This window comes from Mustela putorius, unplaced genomic scaffold (assembly GCF_011764305.1).
Source record: "Mustela putorius furo isolate JIRA1106 unplaced genomic scaffold, ASM1176430v1.1 tig00003983_pilon_pilon_pilon, whole genome shotgun sequence".
Lineage (NCBI taxonomy): Eukaryota > Metazoa > Chordata > Mammalia > Carnivora > Mustelidae > Mustela > Mustela putorius.
Genome location: NW_025422123.1, coordinates 9,557,700 through 9,574,478, shown reverse-complemented (window position 1 = coordinate 9,574,478; position 16,779 = coordinate 9,557,700). Strand labels below are relative to the sequence as shown.

Genomic DNA, 16,779 nt, shown 5'->3' with positions numbered 1-16,779 from the left:
AGGGAGAAAGTTAGGCAGTGGTTGAAGAATGCAAGGTCCAGGAAGAATAGATTACCATAAAAAAATTGACTAACTCCAAGAGAAAAAACAATTTTTTTGTTAATTACTGGAGGTGTGGCCTGTCGGTGTCCAAGTGCCTTGTCCAGAGCAGTGGAATTGGAGACAAGGATGGAATCTAAGTAACAGCAAAGCTGGGAAGCAAGCTGTTGGTTCCCTCTCATGACTGAAGCCTTGGACCCCTTTCTTCTGCCTGCTCTACTGCCCCCACCACCACATCGCCCCTCACCCCGCAGGATAGAAACAGGACGTGGGTCTCCAGTCTGCAAGGATTGGTGGGGCGGGGAGAGCAACTGGTTTTGGATGAAAAAGCGAAGCTGCTTTGTCTTCACTTCAAGCTTGGTGGGAGTAGAACGAATAGGACAAGAAACAGGACAAGAAACACTAGGACGTGGGTTTTGTGTAGCATGTGCTGGAACAGGTGAGGCAGTACCAAATACTCCAGGGCTCCATGAATCACAGGTAGTAAGTAATCCAGCCTGCAGCCACTACATAGCCATAAGCACGGCTGAGGCAATTTTATCCTACCACTCCCTCCTGCAACCTTCCCCACAACCACCAAGCCTCAGTGCCTACAGTTCCACCGTGGAAACTATCGGAGTTCCACGGAGGACTGGACTCCTTCCTAAACACTCCACCCGTAGCTCCCAGCCCTGGGCCAAGCTGGTCCTGGGCACGCCGACGGTTCGTTGATCATTCAGTTAACTGTTAAGTGCAAGGCAGGGCAGTGGGGAGGACGTTACTCCCTTAGCAGGCGCGGAAGGCAAATCCCTGCAAACACCGTCTCAAAATGTTGACTACTCCGCGGCAGTGAACGCGTTACCGCCACCGAGAAAGCCACCCCTCAATCCCAGCGGCGGCTCACCCTCCAGGAGCAAGCCAGCCAGGAAAACCCCGCCCCGCCCACTGTCCTAGCACCGCCCTCGACGGAAGCGGAAACGGCAGGCGGCGGTCTGGCTCCGGAAGCCGCTCTCCTTCCCCTTCCTCGTTGGTCTCCTGTCACCATGGCGCTGGCAGTCTTGCGGGTCTTGGAGCCCTTCCCGACCGAGGCACCCCCGTTGGCGGTGCTGCTGCCCCCCGGGGGCCCGTGGCCTGAGGCGGGGTTGGGCCTGGTGCTAGCCCTGCGGCCCGCAGAGGAGAGTCCCGCAGGGCCGGCGCTGTTAGTGACGGCCCTGGAGGGGCCGGGCGCGGAGACCGAGGAGCAGGGTCCAGGGCCCCCGCAGCTACTGGTTAGCCGCGCGCTGCTGCGGCTCCTGGCTCTGGGCTCCGGGGCGTGGGTGCGGGCGCGGCCTGTGCGGCGGCCTCCGGCGCTAGGCTGGGCGCTGCTTGGCACCTCGCCGGGGCCCGGACTGGGACCGCGAGTCGGGCCGCTGCTGGTGCGGCGCGGAGAGGCCCTGCCAGTGCCCGGACCGCGGGTGCTGGAGACACGGCCGGCGTTGCAAGGGCTGCTGGGCCCAGGGACGCGACTAGCTGTGACTGAGCTCCGTGGGCGAGCCAAACTGGGTCAGGAGGCTAGGGACAGCAGCCGGCCCCCACCCCCACCCGTGGTGTCCTCCTTCGCGGTTAACCGCACAGTCCGGAGACTGCGGGGAGTTCTGGGAGGGATTGGAGATTCGCTCGGAGTAAGCCGGAGCTGTCTCCGTAGCCTGGGCCTCTTCCAGGGCGAATGGGTATGGGTGACCCGGGCGGGAGAATCTTCTAACACTTCCCAGCCACATTTGGCCAGGGTTCAGGTCCTAGAGCCTCGCTGGGACCTCTCTGAAAGGCTGGGACCCGGCTCTGGACAGCCGGGAGAGCCCCTCGCAGACGGACTGGCCCTCGTGCCTGCCACTCTGGCTTTTAATCTCGGCTGTGATCTCCTGGAAGTGGGAGAGCTCAGAATTCAGGTAGGATACAGGACTGAGGTTAGGAATGCTTCCACTCCTTATTCCCTCTTATCTAAACTAAATTGGAAGAAGAGAGCTGTAGAGTTTAGATCACTTACTTCTTAGACCTTAATGTCTCTTAGTCTTATTTATCTCTGTAATCAAAATATAATCCTCCATGGTGTAGTGGCACATGGGAAGGGCTTTCATCTATTCAGATGAAAGGAAAGAGTTATCCTCAAGTTACCAGGTGTATACAGTATATTAATCTGCTTAATCAGTTGTCTGTTGAATTGGTTACAGTGTATCCAGGATTGTACTGAGTAATATAGAGGATGATACCTCATTTCTTTTGCTCATGCTTATTCTTGTCTTCAAATTCCTTCCTTTTCTGCTAGCCTCATCTGTTAAAGTCCTACCATCCTTTCCTTCAAAGCCCATCGAAAGACACCACCTTCTTCTCAAAGCCTTACGTGATCTTAGCGTATATTTAACATGACTTCTTTCTCCTATAGCGTTTTGTACCTTTCTTAGGGCATTTATTTTCTGTCCCTTTATGATTGATTATGTACTCTGTCTAATACTCAGTTATATATTGTAAATTCCTCGGAGGGGAGGGCTCGATATTCTCTTTAGTGCCTGGTATTTGGTTTTAATATTTTAGTAAATATACCCAAGAGAAATTTTCTTTCTGCCTTTAAGGAGATTACTTCAAGAAGATCATTGTATTTGGGGGGACAAATAGTTTACTGCTTAATTAGGCACCTAGATGTATGGTTTAAACCTATACTGTCCAATATGGAAGCTGCTAGCCACAGTGTGGCTTTTTAAATTAATTAAAACTAAATAAAATGTAAAACTCGGTTCTTCGGTTGCTTCAGTTACGTGTCAAATACTCAATAGCACATGTAGGTAACATTTCTATCACTGTAGAAACTTCTGTTAGATAATGCTGGCATAGCCAATTAGTGCTCTAAGATGTCAAGAAGGATATAAGATATGCATGAATGGGAGTCAGGTGTGGGTTTCCCTTTGAATGGTGGAGAAACTGGAGTCCTCAGACTGAGGACAGCTCACTGAGGTTCATCTCATTCAGCTGAACCAATCCCTTCAGCTTCAGTGAGACCATATCCTTTTTCCACAGCCTGAATTCAGTGGCCCCACTAATGTCCAATTAATATCAATTCCAGTTGCTCCCTGGTGTCACTCAAAAGGACTTGTGGAAATTAAATGTCTATCATTTTCCTGGCTCAGGGTCAACTTAAAGGTATTGCAGAAAGGTTATTCGTACTGGGGAGCTTTTTGGAACTAGAGTCAGAAATCTCTTCCTGGTGGTGCCCATGAGAAGGACAGGTTTCTGTTTCTAGGGAAGATACAGGAATTCAGTTTGGCTACCTTAGGCCTCCCGTCCCACAGGCCCTGTGGCTGGAGGATGCAAAGAGAAATGTTGGCTGCTACAGTTAAGGTGGGGCAGAGCCTGACTCCTTGGAAGAAGGTTGTAAGGTGGTGGTTATTTCTCTGATAGAGGTACTTGGAAGGCTCCAGAACCCCCGAAGACAATGGAAGCTGTTCACTGCTGTCTGGGCCTCTGTTTGCCAAAGAGTTACACATCGAAATTGTGTCCTCTCCACATTACAGCACCAACGGAAATTATGACCGTGTTCTTTACCAGCACTTTCAGACACCCAGGTTAGCTGCTTACCCCCTGTCAGGAGGATAGCATCTCACCCTTGCTCTTCTATCCCATGCCTTAGAATCCGGTCCCACAGAGCCTCTGACTTTACAAAGCCACATTTTTTGGCAATACTGTGGCTAGATGCCTCTTTGTGTGGCAGGTGGTCAGTAGAAGAGAAATTGGTACCAGAAGGTGAATCTGGACATTTTAAACTGAGAAACCTCTTTGATTTGAGAGGGCCTGCAAAGAGCCAGGATCCTGCTCTGCCCTCACTGCTGAGTCCCCCTTTCTAGCCTCTCTGCCATTCCCCCCAGCTCATTCTAGGTCAGACCTGGTGTCCGGACAACTGCTTGGGATCTCTGAGTGGGCAGTAGGCCCCTATGGTCTGCGGGTTGGGAGTAGACATGTGCGGATGCGTCGGCCCATGTTCTTGACCCTCATTGTGAGCTGACCAGGGCCACTGCTGTGTTGCAGGGCAGTCCAGGAAGGGGATGTTCTGTGTGTGCCAACAGTTGGGCAAGTAGAGATCCTGGAAGGAAGCCCAGAGAAACTGCCCAGGTACGCACCTGCCTCTTATCCTACAGCTGGGATTCCTAACCTGGGTGCAAGAGTTCTATGATCACCTCCCCACATGTGAAATAATTTTGTATATAAGAAACCTTTGTTGTCATGTACATTTTTTTTTTTTTAAGATTTATCTATCTGACAGAGAGAAATCACAAGTAGACAGAGAGGCAGCCAGAGAGAGAGAGAGAGAGGGAAGCAGGCTCCCCGCCGAGCAGAGAGCCCGATGCGGGACCCGATCCCAAGACCCTGAGATCACGACCCGAGCCGAAGGCAGCGGAAGGCAGCGGCTCAATCCACTGAGCCACCCAGGCGCCCCTGTTGTCATGTACATTTTTAAAAAGATTGTATTCATTTACTTGGGAGAGAGAACACGAGCACTGGGGGGAGGGGGGAGAGGGAGAAGCAGACTTCCCCACTGAGCAAGGAGCCTGATTTGGGGCTCTACCCCAGGACCCTGGGATCATAAGCTGAGCTGAAGGCAGACACTTAACTCACTGAGCTCCCCCAAGTACCCCTGTCATGTACATTTTTCTAGAGAAAAAGTACATGCTTTCTTCAGGTTCTCAAATAGACACAGGACTGAAAAAAGATTAAGAACCACTGCTGCCTTCGGGAGGTATTTATCCTCAAATAATTGGGTGGTCATAGGTAAAGGAAAGCATTAAGAAGTTTAAGGACCTAGACCAACATGAGATTCCTTGCTTTTCATTCACAACCGCAGGGTCATTTGGGCCAGGTTTCGGGCCACGCTTCCCATATACTCAACATAAGGAGACCTGGGCTTTGATTTCTGCCCTAATTAATGGTGTGTGCACATGCAGCTTTTCAATTCCATCTCCCAAAATAAGGGAGAGACAGATTGATGCTGTCATTGAAAGGCTGCCTCTTTCTCCTTATTCTCAATAAGGAGCAAGAAATTAAGTATAAGTGACCCAACCACCCAAAACAAGGAGTCCAACCTTTCTCCCCCTGTAGATACTGATCACAGAGGTTCCATGTAAAATGGAAGGCAAGGAATTCAGAGATTGCTTTGGTTTTCTGTGAAGCAGGAGAATGCGTAGCCTGATACCCCAAGACTGATTTTCTGTAGCCATGTACTAGAAGGAGAACACAACAGGGGATTTCAATGAGGTGGTGCCAGCCAGCCAGAAGGAACTGAGGTGTATGAGTTGGCAGGCCCAAGGTCTCTGGCCTAATAGCCTGGGTCCTCTGCCGGGAGAGATGCCTTGTGTGGAGTGCCTGATTCATTCTTGGTCAACATTCAGAGCTCGGTTTATTCAGAGCTGTGGTACCCACACGAGGGCCTGATAGTGCCCTTTGTAACCCCATTTAATGCTCATGGCACCTCTGAGCTTTCCCAAATCTAATCTACAACTGGGGCCTGGTAGAAAATGCCAGGCTGATGTGTATTAGTTACTTCCCATTTGTGCCTCCCATCTTAAATATAGCTAATATCTACGAGCTAGCTTTCTGTAGGAATATTACAGAAGGCCCACCCTTTGTACTTCAAAGGAAAGCAGACACTGGGCCCTTCTGAGACAGACCAGCAAGCCTGTTCTGTTCCTGGGTCTCTGCTGTTCCAGCCCTGTAGAGACCTGCCTCCCTCCTCTGGGTGCTGAGCCCACAGTTCTTCCCACTGAGCAGGTCCTGGAAAGCAGGATTAGGGTGGGCAGGTGGGTCCAAAGACAGAGATGGGTGCTTTAGCCCTCCTCCCCCAAACCTGGTAAGGGAAGCCTTTGCTGGGGAGTCCTGTGATCCCTGGACTGGAATTCCAGTGGTGGTGCTGTGGTCTCTGCAAGCTCTTCCATGGTTCTCCTCCCCCAGAACAAGCCAGCAGGATCTAGCTCCACTGTCTTGAGAACACAACCCAGCGTTCCCCAGTACCCAGATATGTTCAAGAGGTCTGGTCCTTGTACTTACCGAGATGGTCCTGCTGTCCGTGGAAGGGGGGACTTCCCCCTAGCCTTCCACAGTGTTGTTCCTCCTTGGATTCCACTGCTCACCATGTGCACTGTGACTCAGGGTTGAGATGCCAGGTTCTAGAACTACCCACTGTTCATTAATACTGAATAACAGGAAGACACTGGCTTCCCTATGTTCCACTTTTTATCACGATATCTGCCTAGTCTAATAACTGCCAAAGTTCATAGTACTGATCTAGTATGCTTCTCCCCTCCACCTGGAGTTATTCCCATACACCTCACTTGCTGCCAGAGTAAGCAGCTTTATGAATGAGACAATGTGAACAAAAGAATTTGCACGGACTGGAGCTTAAAGAGGCCCAAGTTAGAGTCTGGGCCAAGTCATTGCCTTTCCCCCTAGGATTAAAGAGGGGAATCATTCATCGTTTCTTTTCTGGAAGATTGGGCTAGTACTATCTGCTCCCCACTGCACCCTTCTTAGGCTGAGTGGCCCCAACTCACTCTGAGACTAGCCAGTGAATGCACAGCCCTGGTTATGGCTGAGAGGAGCTTTCAAAATTACAGATGCCTGAGCCCTGCCCAGAACTATTGACGCAAAGTCAAGGTGAGGCTGGGGCCTGCCTGGCTGGCTCAGTCAGTAGAGCATGCAACTCTTGAGCTCAGGGTCATAAGTTCAAGCCCCACACTGGGCATTGAGACTACTTTTTTAAAAATTGTGATCTCATTCATACATTTAAAGCATACCGCTCAGTAGCTTTTACTATATTCGTAAGATTTTGCAACCAACACCAGTATCTAATTCCAGAACATTTTCATCCCCCCCAAGCCCCTTCCCATTAGCAGACCCTACCTACTCCCTCCTTCCCACAGCCCCAGCAAATACCAGTTTGTCGAATAGAATCATGCAATATGTAGGAGATGTTGATGTTCCCAAATTTCACAGATAATTCTAATGTGCAGCCAAAATGGAAAATCATTAGATGTCTTTAATAAGGAATCTGCAATTCAATTTTGTGGATTACCAGATAAGCCAAGGGCCCCTTCCTGCTGAGGTTTTGGAAGGCTTTGTATGAATTGGCAGGGGGAAGACTGTGTTCTGAAGCCTTTGAAAATGGTCAGATGAGGGGCACCTGGGTGGCTCAGTGGGTTAAAGCCTCTGCCTTCGGCTGAGGTCATGATCCCAGTGTCTGGGATCGATCGAGCCCCATGTCGGGCTCTCTGCTCTGCGGAGAGAGCCTGCCTCTGCCTGCCTCCCTGCCTACTTGTGATCTCTCTCTATCTCTGTCAAATAAATAAATAAAATCTTTAAAAAAAAAATGGTCACATGATCATTTGCTCAGTGCAGCTGTGGCTTCTCCCACTGGAACTGTAGGGGGGGCCATTTATCTGGAGAAACACCCCAAGGCTCTCTGATGGTTGTCATGAGGGATACCGCGGGCAGCTCTCACTCCTGCCCTCAAAATGCGCAGGAGCCTGCCAGGGAGATAAGAAGGACCACTACTTGCTCTCCCTTACCTTCCCCCCCACCACCCCCTGCTGGGTCTGGGGGCAGTTGTTTGTGCTGCTCTTGAGTTTGTCCCTGCAGTCCACCTCTGCGCTGGAGACAGCCACCTTGTCCTTTTGGGAGGGACGTATGTGGGCTCTGGATCTGCAGTTCATTGGGCTTCTTTTCTGCAGGTGGCGGGAAATGTTTTTTAAAGTGAAGAAAACTGTCGGCGAAGCTCCGGATGGGCCCACCGGGGCCTACTTGGCGGACACGGCTCATACCTCCTTGTACCTGGTGAGGCCCTGGGGATGGGACTAGACCTGGGAAAAGGGACAGAAACAGCTTCCAGACACTAAAGCTTCCTCCCACCTTGCACAGGTGGGTTCTACCCTGAGCCCTGTTCCCAGTCTCACTTCAGGAGAATCCACTCCCTGGAACAGCCTGTCACCTCCAGGCCTGGAAACCTTGGTGACTGAGCTTTGTGCTGCCCTGAAGCCTCGCCTCCAGCCGGGGTGAGTGAGGCTGCGACCCCAGGGTATGAGAGAAGCCTGCTCGGGACATCTCTGGAGGGGCAGTGGGCTGGACAAGCAGTCCCTAATGCGCTGGCCAGCATAAGGTTGGTGGTCCTCCCTCAGACCAGTATGCCCAGGCCGCTAGCCCACGTCCTTTCTGTAGGCAAATTCCTAGGCTCTTTCCTGGGGGTAACCTCTGCCCTCCAGGGTTGGCTTTGGAAGCAGAATCTCCACCGGGGATAGCTGTCTTGGAGATCGCCCTTCCCCGTGGGGAGCCCACTAGCCACGCTGGCCTTCACCAAAGGACACAGCTCCTCATACCACTGGCCTATGTGTAGACACAGACCCTGCCCTCCCTCCTCTCAATATAGTCCAGACCAGACATAGTAGTCAAGGCTTTACTGAAGGCAGCGATGACAAAAGGGAACGGTCCTGGCTGCTGGGTATGCTCCCTGCCCCTGCCAGAGCCCCACAGGTGGCATGGGAACTACAGCCTCACCACTGGGCAGCAGCCCTGGAGGAGGAAGGGGCCTACAAGGAGGGGAGTGCCTGCTTTCTCGATCCAGGGGTCCCTCTGTTACTGAGGGCTCTCAATTTGAGCAGAATAGAAAAGACAAGTGTCTGTTCTCTGGTTGCAGAGGTGCTCTGTTGACAGGAACCAGCAGTGTCCTTCTCCGGGGCCCCCCGGGCAGTGGGAAAACCACAGCTGTCACTGCAGCCTGTAGCCGCCTCGGGCTCCACCTGCTGAAGGTGAGGGTACCTGGAGAGTTGAACCCCAAGTACACCTCCTGGCCCGGAGTTTCCCTCTCCCCTCCCCCTTCTGGCCACCAGCCTGGCCCCAGGACCTGAGCAGGTCAGACATATTCCCATGATTCTCCGCTACTGAAAGATACTTTCAAAAAGGAAGGGGTTTGAAGATTGTGACGCGCGGTCCAGGGACTGAGGTCAGGGTAAAGAAGAGGTACCACTTGGCTAGTGTTACTGCTCCCCTGTCTCCGCCCTCTAAAAAAAGATCTTCCGCCTCTTCTTGTGGCTCCTGTCCCTGCCCTTTCTGCCTCCATCACGCCTGCCCTTTGCTCACAGGCCACCTTGTCCCCAGGTGCCCTGCTCTAGCCTCTGCGCCGACAGCAGTGGGGCTGTGGAGACGAAGCTGCAGGCCGCCTTCTCCCGGGCCCGGCGCTGCCGGCCTGCGGTTCTGTTACTGACAGCCGTGGACCTCCTGGGCCGGGACCGTGACGGGCTAGGGGAGGACACCCGTGTGGTGGCCACGCTGCGTCGCCTCCTCCTCGATGAGGATCCCCTCACCAGGTATTGTGCAGAGCTGGGACTGTAAAGGGCGAGGCCCAGCCCCCCCACCTCTCTTCAGCCTGTTGTCTTCTCTTCCTCAGTGGCTTCTCAGACCTCTCGCCCATTTGGCTGTCCTCCTGGCAGTCCTGAGCTGAGGGGCTTGGGGTATCCAGAGAGAGGGGGATGATGCGGTCCCTAGTATTTCGTGGGGAGCACCACGTTAGAGGAAAAGCACAGCATCTCCCCTCAGTGAGCTCCCTGTGTGAGGGGGGTGGTCACAGGTCTCTCTCAGGTGTGCCCATGGAGCCCCTGCAGGAAGCTTTGGGGTGCTCAGCTCCCTCTCGCACCCACCTCCTCCCTGCCCAGCACCCACCCCAGCACTCACCAGCACCCCAGCACCCCCAGCACCCACCCACCTCCCTGCCCCACTGCACCAGCCTCACCACAAGACAGCCCTCAGGGGCCACCAGCCACGCTCTGGCCCTCAGCGCCGGCTCTGTGTCTGCAGCCGCCCGCCCCTGCTGGTCGTGGCTACCACGAGCCAGGCCCAGGACCTGCCTGCCGATGTGCAGACGGCGTTTCCTCACGAGCTGGAGGTGCCCGTGTTGTCAGAGGGGCAGCGGCTCAGTGTCCTGCGGGCCCTCACCGCCCACCTTCCCCTGGGCCAAGAGGTGAACCTGACGCAGCTGGCACGGCGGTGTGCAGTGAGTACCCTGAAGAGGCACGCACCCCCGCCCCCCAGTCCCGCTGCCCTGCCCCTGCAGGCTTCAGCCCGGGGCCTCTGTTCCTGCTGGGGGGCCAGCTTCTGAGGGTTCCTTCCTGCTGTGCCCAGCTCCCGTGCCCTCTCCTGTGCTTCCCCAGGGCTTCGTGGTAGGGGATCTCTATGCCCTTTTGACCCACAGCAGCCGGGCAGCCTGCGCCAGGATCAAGAACTCGGGGTGAGAAAACTGGGAGGGAAAGGAGGCAAGAGGAAATATGGAGGAGGAGGGTGGGAGTTGGGGAAGGGGGAGGAGGACCATGTTGGGGAGGATGCTTCTGGTCAGCTCCTCCAGAGGTCCTCCTGGGTTTCTCTTTGCAGCTCGGCAGGTGGCTTGACTGAGGAGGACGAGGGGGAGCTGTGTGCTGCTGGCTTTCCTCTCCTGGCTGAGGATTTCGGGCAGGCCCTAGAGCAGCTGCAGACAGCTCATTCCCAGGCCATTGGAGCCCCCAAGGTAGAGACTCCAGGTCCTCGGAGGTAGGACAGGAGTTCTCTCCACTACCCTGCCCCCAACCACATACTTTCCATTTCCTAGATCCCCTCTGTGTCCTGGCATGATGTGGGCGGGCTGCAGGAGGTGAAAAAGGAGATTCTGGAGACCATTCAGCTCCCTCTAGAGCACCCCGAGCTGCTGAGCCTGGGCCTCAGGCGCTCGGGCCTTCTGCTCCATGGTCCGCCGGGCACGGGCAAGACCCTCCTGGCCAAGGCAGTAGCCACCGAATGCTGCCTTACCTTCCTCAGGTGGCGAGGGGGTGTGGAAGGGGTGGTGGGTGGACTGGGAGCTTCCAGAGGCTGGGGAGCCTGAGGGAGGCTGGCTGGGAGGTTAGTTGTGTGCTTACGCATCTGATGAATCTCATCCTCTCCCTCAGCGTGAAGGGGCCTGAGCTCATCAACATGTATGTGGGTCAGAGTGAGGAGAATGTGCGAGAAGGTGAGCAAGGAGGGGCCAGGCTTCTAGCTCTTCCCAAACCCTAATGGCCCTTGTGCCTCCCTGACCCTCCAGTGGCTCCTAGTCTTTGCACCGCCTCATGGTCCTTTCTACAAGAGGACCTGCCCAGAGTGGCCTAGCACCTAGAGTGACGAATTGTCACTCCTGGCTCCCCTCCTCCATCGCCTGACTTCAGACCCCCCTGAGCTTCCCCCTCCTTTGGGTCCCTTTCTCTCCTCAGTGTTTGCCAGGGCCAGGGCCGCAGCTCCGTGCATTATCTTCTTCGATGAGCTGGACTCCCTAGCCCCGAGCCGGGGGCGAAGCGGAGACTCTGGAGGTGTGATGGACAGGTGGGGGTCTCAGCCAGATTGGAGTCTGGGGTCTAAGGCGGAGGGACGGGAGACAGGTTGCGGCAGTCTTTATAGAGCCCAGAGCTTGCCAGCCATTCCAGTTCCCAAATAGTGAAACAGAGAAAAGGGGGCCGTGGGGTTGGGGGGGGAACACTGAGATCAGGGGGCATGCATGGAAGGGTACACAGGACCCAGCTGTGTCGGTGGCCCCTCGGGGAAGGCCTGGCGAGGAGGGGCCCCACAGGCAGGGCAGAGGCTAGGGAAGGGCCAAGGACACTCTGGCTCCATGTCCTCACTTGCAGGGTGGTGTCTCAGCTCCTGGCCGAGCTGGATGGTCTTCACAGCACTCAGGATGTGTTTGTGATTGGAGCCACCAACAGACCAGACCTCCTGGACCCTGCCCTTCTGCGGCCCGGCAGGTACACACCCTGAACCGCTCACCTCAACTATGCCCACCTGGGCCTGGCCCCTGAGCCCCAGCCTGTGCCCCCTCCACCCTGGTGCTGGGCTCTCTGACACTCATGCCTGCCCGTTTCCCTACAGATTTGACAAGCTGGTGTTCGTGGGAGTGAGCGAGGACCGTGCCTCCCAGCTCCGTGTTCTAAGTGCCATTACACGCAAGTATGCCCCGTTAGCGGGAGACTCTGAGGGGCCTTGGGCCTTGGGATGGTTAGGGAATAAAGGCAATGTGCCGAATAAGCTGGTCCAGGATGCCTTTTGACACACTCAACCATTTCTTTCCTCTGCCGGCACAACAGATTCAAGCTAGAACCTTCCGTGAGCTTGGTGAATGTGCTGGATCACTGCCCTCCCCAGCTGACGGGGGCAGACCTCTACTCCCTCTGCTCTGATGCCATGACAGCTGCCCTCAAACGCAGGGTCCGGGACCTGGAAGAAGGTGAGCCATTTGCCAGCCCCAGAGGTGGACCAAAAAGCTAATGGGATCCAGGCCTGCTCCTGGATTTCAGAGGAGGGACTACTGACATCTGGGGGCTCTGGGCAAGAAGGGGCCCACCCCAAGGCTCTGTCCTCCTCGGACCCAGACCACAGGCTATTTCCCCCTCGTTTCCCCCCACCAGGGCTGGAGGCCGGCAGCTCGGCACTGCTCCTCACCATGGAGGACCTGCTGCAGGCCGCCGCCCGGCTGCAACCGTCGGTCAGCGAGCAGGAACTGCTCAGGTACAAGCGCAGCCAGCGCAAGTTTGCGGCCTGCTAGGAGCCTCCTGCCCTCTGGCCCGCGAGGGCCGAAGGTGCTAGGTAACCCCGCAGACTCTGGAGAGAGCAAAGGGCTCCTTCTCCGCCTGCTGCTGTCGCACCCAAAGGCTGCCTACCTCCAGGCAGACGCCCTCGGAGCCGGAGCCGAGCAGCCCCACAAGCGCTCAAAGGGCATCACCCCCGCCTACGGGTTTGTCCTTCCATGCCAGCTTCAGCTCCAGGACTAAAGACACCCTGCTCAGGAGGAGGAGCTTGGGCCTGGATGTAGCGCAGGGGTTGGGCCCCAGAGGGAGCCCAGTCTTGGCTGAAAATAAAGTCTATGCTGCCCCCTGCTGGTTGTGGTCTGAACGGCTGGCGTGGAAGAGCTTGTGGAAGGAGTAAGGCCAAGGGAGGGCACCTCCGGGAGCTGGAGCCTTCTGACCCAAACACAAGGCATGCAGAAAACGAAAAAGGCACAGACTGTATTGCTCACGCTTCCATTTGCCCAAATCCCTACACCTACAGCAGCAGTCTGCCCCTCCCCACACCCCAGGATCTGTGCTGGGGGCTGCCCTCGGTATGGGACCCCTGGTCCCCACCTCCCCAGCCAGATCAGGCAGGGCCTGGGCAGAGGGTTGTAGGAGCTGAGGCCACGCTCAAGGCTCAGTCCGTCCTCTTGAGCACGTGGATGAAATAGCAAGGGATATAGGCCTGGCCCGGCTTGTAAGGCTTGAAGTCACCCAGGACGCTGTGCTGGCACTTGCCCCCGAAGGCTGCTCGGAGCAACTCCGTGAAGGAAGCCAAACAGTGTGGGTAGTAGGAGAGCCGGAACTTACTGCAACAGAGCCCCCAGGCAGCCGTGAAGACTGGCAGCCTCAGCAACGCCCCCTCCCACCCCCCAGCAAGCCCAGGGGCTACCTCAAGCCAGGGGAACCATCCTGGCCAGCCCCTGGCACCTGCACTGTATAGTCCAGGGTCACCATGTGGGCCTTGTTGTTCACAGTCAGCACGGACGTTGTGATGTCCTTGGTCAGGTCACTCTGTAGGTGGCGGGACAGGTGGCTACATTAGCCTCTGCAACCACTGGGGGACCTGGACCCCAGGATGCCATCCCCTCCTTCTGGGCCTCCCACCCTCGGGGACCCCCACCTTATAGTAGATGTTCTTTCCTGGGGGTGCACAGCCTGTGCTGAGGATGTGGTCGTAGTTGCGATGGTCAATGACCAGCAGGCCCCCAGAACGCACCATGCTCGCGATATTCTTCAGCGCCAGCCGGTGCTCGCTCTGGTCTCCTGGAGCTCAGGATGGGGACAGAGAGGCTGCGTCTGCCGAGAGCCCTGGGGTCCAGTCTCCCTCCCATCTTCCTCCTCCTCCCTGGGGATACGGATGCCAAGGGCAGAGCAGAGCGGAACAGAAAACAGTCTGCTCTGACAGAAGAGCAGGCACCCAGAGGGTCTGTGGAAAGAGGCAGAGCTCAAAGCAGGGGCCAGGATCCAGGCCACACCCCCTCTCACCTTTGCAGTCTGGCAGGTGGGCAAAACTGTTTCCAAGGCAGATGACCGCATCAAAGCCACCCCCTGGTGACTGGGGCACATCTTTGTCCAAGGTCATCCAGTTGGCTTCTTCAATGACTGGGACCAGGAAGGGGAAGAGGGATCAGGATGGCCCCATGGCCCCAGCAGTACCCACCTACACCAAGTGCAGCCCTGCGTCAGTTTCCCCTTCAAGATACACGGGGATTCCCTATCCAGTTAGGGGAATGGGGTCATTATGGAAATGGAGGGTGAAGGGGAGGAGGAGTCAAAGGTGGAGGAAGCTGTGATTGGGAAGAATGGCTCTGCGCTTCCCGGTTTTTATCTGGGAGAAAGGAGAAGACCCTACAAACTTCACTAAAACTAGCCCCTCGTTACCAGATACCTCATTCCGGTGCCTGAGCCTCCCTTTCCCGGGAAATGAAAGTAATTTTGCTGTCGCCTTAAGGAAATCAAGCACTCCAGCCACAGGAGCTAAAGGAGCCCGGGGCAGAAAGTACTGTACCCTGGGGTGCTGGGCAGGGAGGGCCCGACTGGACCTGCGTACCCCACTTGTCGAAAGCCGGCTCATGCCTCCGGTTCCAGCGCTCTTTAAGCGCATACTTCAGCATCTTGTCACTGGCATCTACACTGGTCACGCTGAAGCCCTCTTCCACCAGCATGATGGAGTCCACCCTGGGCAGGGCCGGAGGGGAAAGGCAGAGAGGGGCAGTCAGGGGGCCTAGGAAGGCAAGGAGGAGACCCTATGCTGGACACTTCCATCTCCTCCACTCATCTTCTTCCATGTCTCCCCAGGCCCTCTCCACCTACCTCGAATGAGGTTCCTCACATCCGTGTTATCACCAGGTAGCGACTTTCCCGTTTTGTTTTTTTAGCACCCATTCAGAGCCAGGCACCCTATCAGTGTGCACTAATCCTCCTGGCAACCCTGGTAACTGGTGTTAGCCCCACTGGATAGATGGGGCAAACTGAGGACCCGTGCCTGGGGAGGTAGTACAGCCTGGGGGTTTGGAGCATAGGCCAGACCCGGACCCACCCAGGTCTGAATCTCCTCTCTACTAGGTAGAGGGCCTTCACTCCTCTGAGGCAGGTTTCTGACCACTGTAAATGGGACAGCATTCCCTAGCTCATGAGGCTTTGTGAGGACCTTAAACGCGGACCTGTGGACAGCTCCTGGCACAGCGCGTGGCACAGGCAAATATTGAACGAATGTTAACTGTTAACACTGTCCAAGGCCATACCTGGGGAGCCATGCCAGAGCCAGCACCCGTGAGAGCTTCCGCTGGTCTAGCTCCAAAGCCCGGCCGCCGCGTCGCCGCGAGGTGCCCCGCAGTCCCCACCCTGAGTCCCACCCTGCGGTGCCCACACCCCCCTCGCACCCTGGGTGCCCTCCGCCCCGCCTCCGGCCCGCTCTACCCCGCCGCCCGTCCCCGTCCGGCTGCGGGTCGCCGGAGGAGGCGGCCGGACGAGCCTGGCCGAGGTCCCCCCCGCCCGCCCCTCGCCGCCCCCCGCCCGGGCTCACCCGGTGCCGCAGGCCACGTCGAGCACCCGCTGGCAGCCGTGCTGCCGCAGCAGCCCGAGTAGCCAGGCCTTGTACTCGGCCGTGCGGCTGCGGGTGTCCCCGATGTAGAGCTGCCACACGCGCGCCGCCTCTCCGTCCGCGTACTGGTCCGGGAGCCCTTCGGCCGCCACCCCCAGGGAGCGGGTGCGGTACACGCTGTCCACCATCCTGCGGCGCGCCTGGCCCGGCGCCGCTCCGCGTTTATATACTCCGGCCCTGCCCGAGGCCGGCCGCCCCACCTGCCCAATGGCAGGTGAGCGCGGGGACACGCCCCTGCTGGGCTTGCCGCCCCGGGGAGGGCACCACCCGGCGAGGCGAACCAGCCCTTCTCGCCTGCGGGAAGATCCCGTCCCCCAGGCGACCTCTTGGCGGGAAAGGGCCTGCCCAGCCCCACCCCCTTTAAGCCGGGCCTCTGGAGCACTCGGGAGGGGCCAGCAGAGGGGGCAGCGGTGAGATCGCCCACTCCACCGCCACCTAAATTGGGTAGAGAAAAAAAAAAAACTTGCCAGTCCACACCGAGTTCAGCGCCTCGGATTGGACCGACCCGGGCGAAGGAAGGTATTAGCATATCTAAAGAAGGACCGTCCGCTGAAGGAGGCCCGGGTCAGCCAAGAAAGGGAGGAATAGGAAGTATCTGGGGATAATGCTAGTCCGGCCACCCAAGTCCAGGAGCAGTTCTGGCCCAGCGGGTCGTGGCCCACCTGGAGGCAGGTGCTCATCTACGGTGGAGGTAACGCTTAAGCTTTCCCATGAGTCGGCTAAGGCGGGGTCGGTCCTTTCCTCCCAATTCTTCACTGACTGGCACCCTTCTAAGCACAATTTGCTGTTTGAGGCCCCTGTTCGAAACCCAGCATTACCAAAAAAAAAAAAAAAAAAGAAAAGAAAAAAAAAGAATAATAAGTAAACATAAAAATTAAAAAAATATATCTTAAAGATTTTATTTTTAAGTAATCTCTGCACCAAACATGGGGGTCAAAGTCACAATCCTGAGATCAAGAGTAGCCTGCTTTACTGTGACTGAGCCAGCCAGGTGCCCATAAAAGTCTGTTATTTTTAAAAAATTTTAGACGGGGGGAGGGGCAGAGG

The 16,779-nt window shown here is 56.1% G+C and overlaps 2 protein-coding genes across 3 annotated transcripts; one reads left to right on the top strand and one right to left on the bottom strand.

Moving 5' to 3' along the window:
- The first annotated feature begins 996 nt into the window (after nucleotides 1–996).
- PEX6 (peroxisomal biogenesis factor 6) lies at nucleotides 997–12,953 on the top strand. Its single transcript, XM_004739875.3, has 17 exons — nucleotides 997–1,943; nucleotides 3,448–3,611; nucleotides 4,072–4,155; nucleotides 7,764–7,866; nucleotides 7,951–8,084; nucleotides 8,723–8,834; nucleotides 9,184–9,392; nucleotides 9,880–10,075; nucleotides 10,233–10,309; nucleotides 10,450–10,582; nucleotides 10,664–10,869; nucleotides 10,998–11,059; nucleotides 11,298–11,406; nucleotides 11,709–11,825; nucleotides 11,950–12,027; nucleotides 12,165–12,304; nucleotides 12,486–12,953. Exons 1-17 carry the CDS (start codon nucleotides 1,062–1,064, stop codon nucleotides 12,620–12,622), a joined length of 2,943 nt encoding a protein of 980 aa, XP_004739932.1. The 5' UTR covers nucleotides 997–1,061; the 3' UTR covers nucleotides 12,623–12,953.
- Nucleotides 12,954–13,062: 109 nt separating this feature from the next.
- GNMT (glycine N-methyltransferase) lies at nucleotides 13,063–16,047 on the bottom strand. Of its 2 annotated transcripts, none has more exons than XM_045071159.1 (6): nucleotides 15,655–16,047; nucleotides 14,680–14,807; nucleotides 14,115–14,231; nucleotides 13,750–13,898; nucleotides 13,519–13,640; nucleotides 13,063–13,435 (listed from the first exon to the last, which is right to left on the bottom strand). In XM_045071159.1, exons 1-6 carry the CDS (start codon nucleotides 15,858–15,860, stop codon nucleotides 13,264–13,266), a joined length of 894 nt encoding a protein of 297 aa, XP_044927094.1. In that variant the 5' UTR covers nucleotides 15,861–16,047; the 3' UTR covers nucleotides 13,063–13,263. The 2 variants fall into 2 exon arrangements, with proteins under 2 accessions (XP_044927094.1, XP_044927095.1); XM_045071160.1 differs by having other exon boundaries at nucleotides 13,750–13,892; nucleotides 15,655–16,037.
- Nucleotides 16,048–16,779: the final 732 nt, after the last annotated feature.

What these genes read in the sequence shown, in the direction of transcription:
- GNMT (XM_045071159.1), bottom strand. Translation starts at nt 15,860, where the DNA reads ATGGTGGACAGCGTGTACCGCACCCGCTCCCTGGGGGTGGCGGCCGAA. An exon ending in GCCGGCTTTCGACAAGTGGG is followed by an intron (nt 14,232 to 14,679) that starts GTACGCAGGTCC and finishes TCCTGGTCCCAG; the next exon opens with TCATTGAAGAAGCCAACTGG. An exon ending in GAAAGAACATCTACTATAAG is followed by an intron (nt 13,641 to 13,749) that starts GTGGGGGTCCCC and finishes CGCCACCTACAG; the next exon opens with AGTGACCTGACCAAGGACAT.
- PEX6 (XM_004739875.3), top strand. Translation starts at nt 1,062, where the DNA reads ATGGCGCTGGCAGTCTTGCGGGTCTTGGAGCCCTTCCCGACCGAGGCA. An exon ending in GATGAGGATCCCCTCACCAG is followed by an intron (nt 9,393 to 9,879) that starts GTATTGTGCAGA and finishes CTGTGTCTGCAG; the next exon opens with CCGCCCGCCCCTGCTGGTCG. An exon ending in AGCTGGCACGGCGGTGTGCA is followed by an intron (nt 10,076 to 10,232) that starts GTGAGTACCCTG and finishes GTGCTTCCCCAG; the next exon opens with GGCTTCGTGGTAGGGGATCT.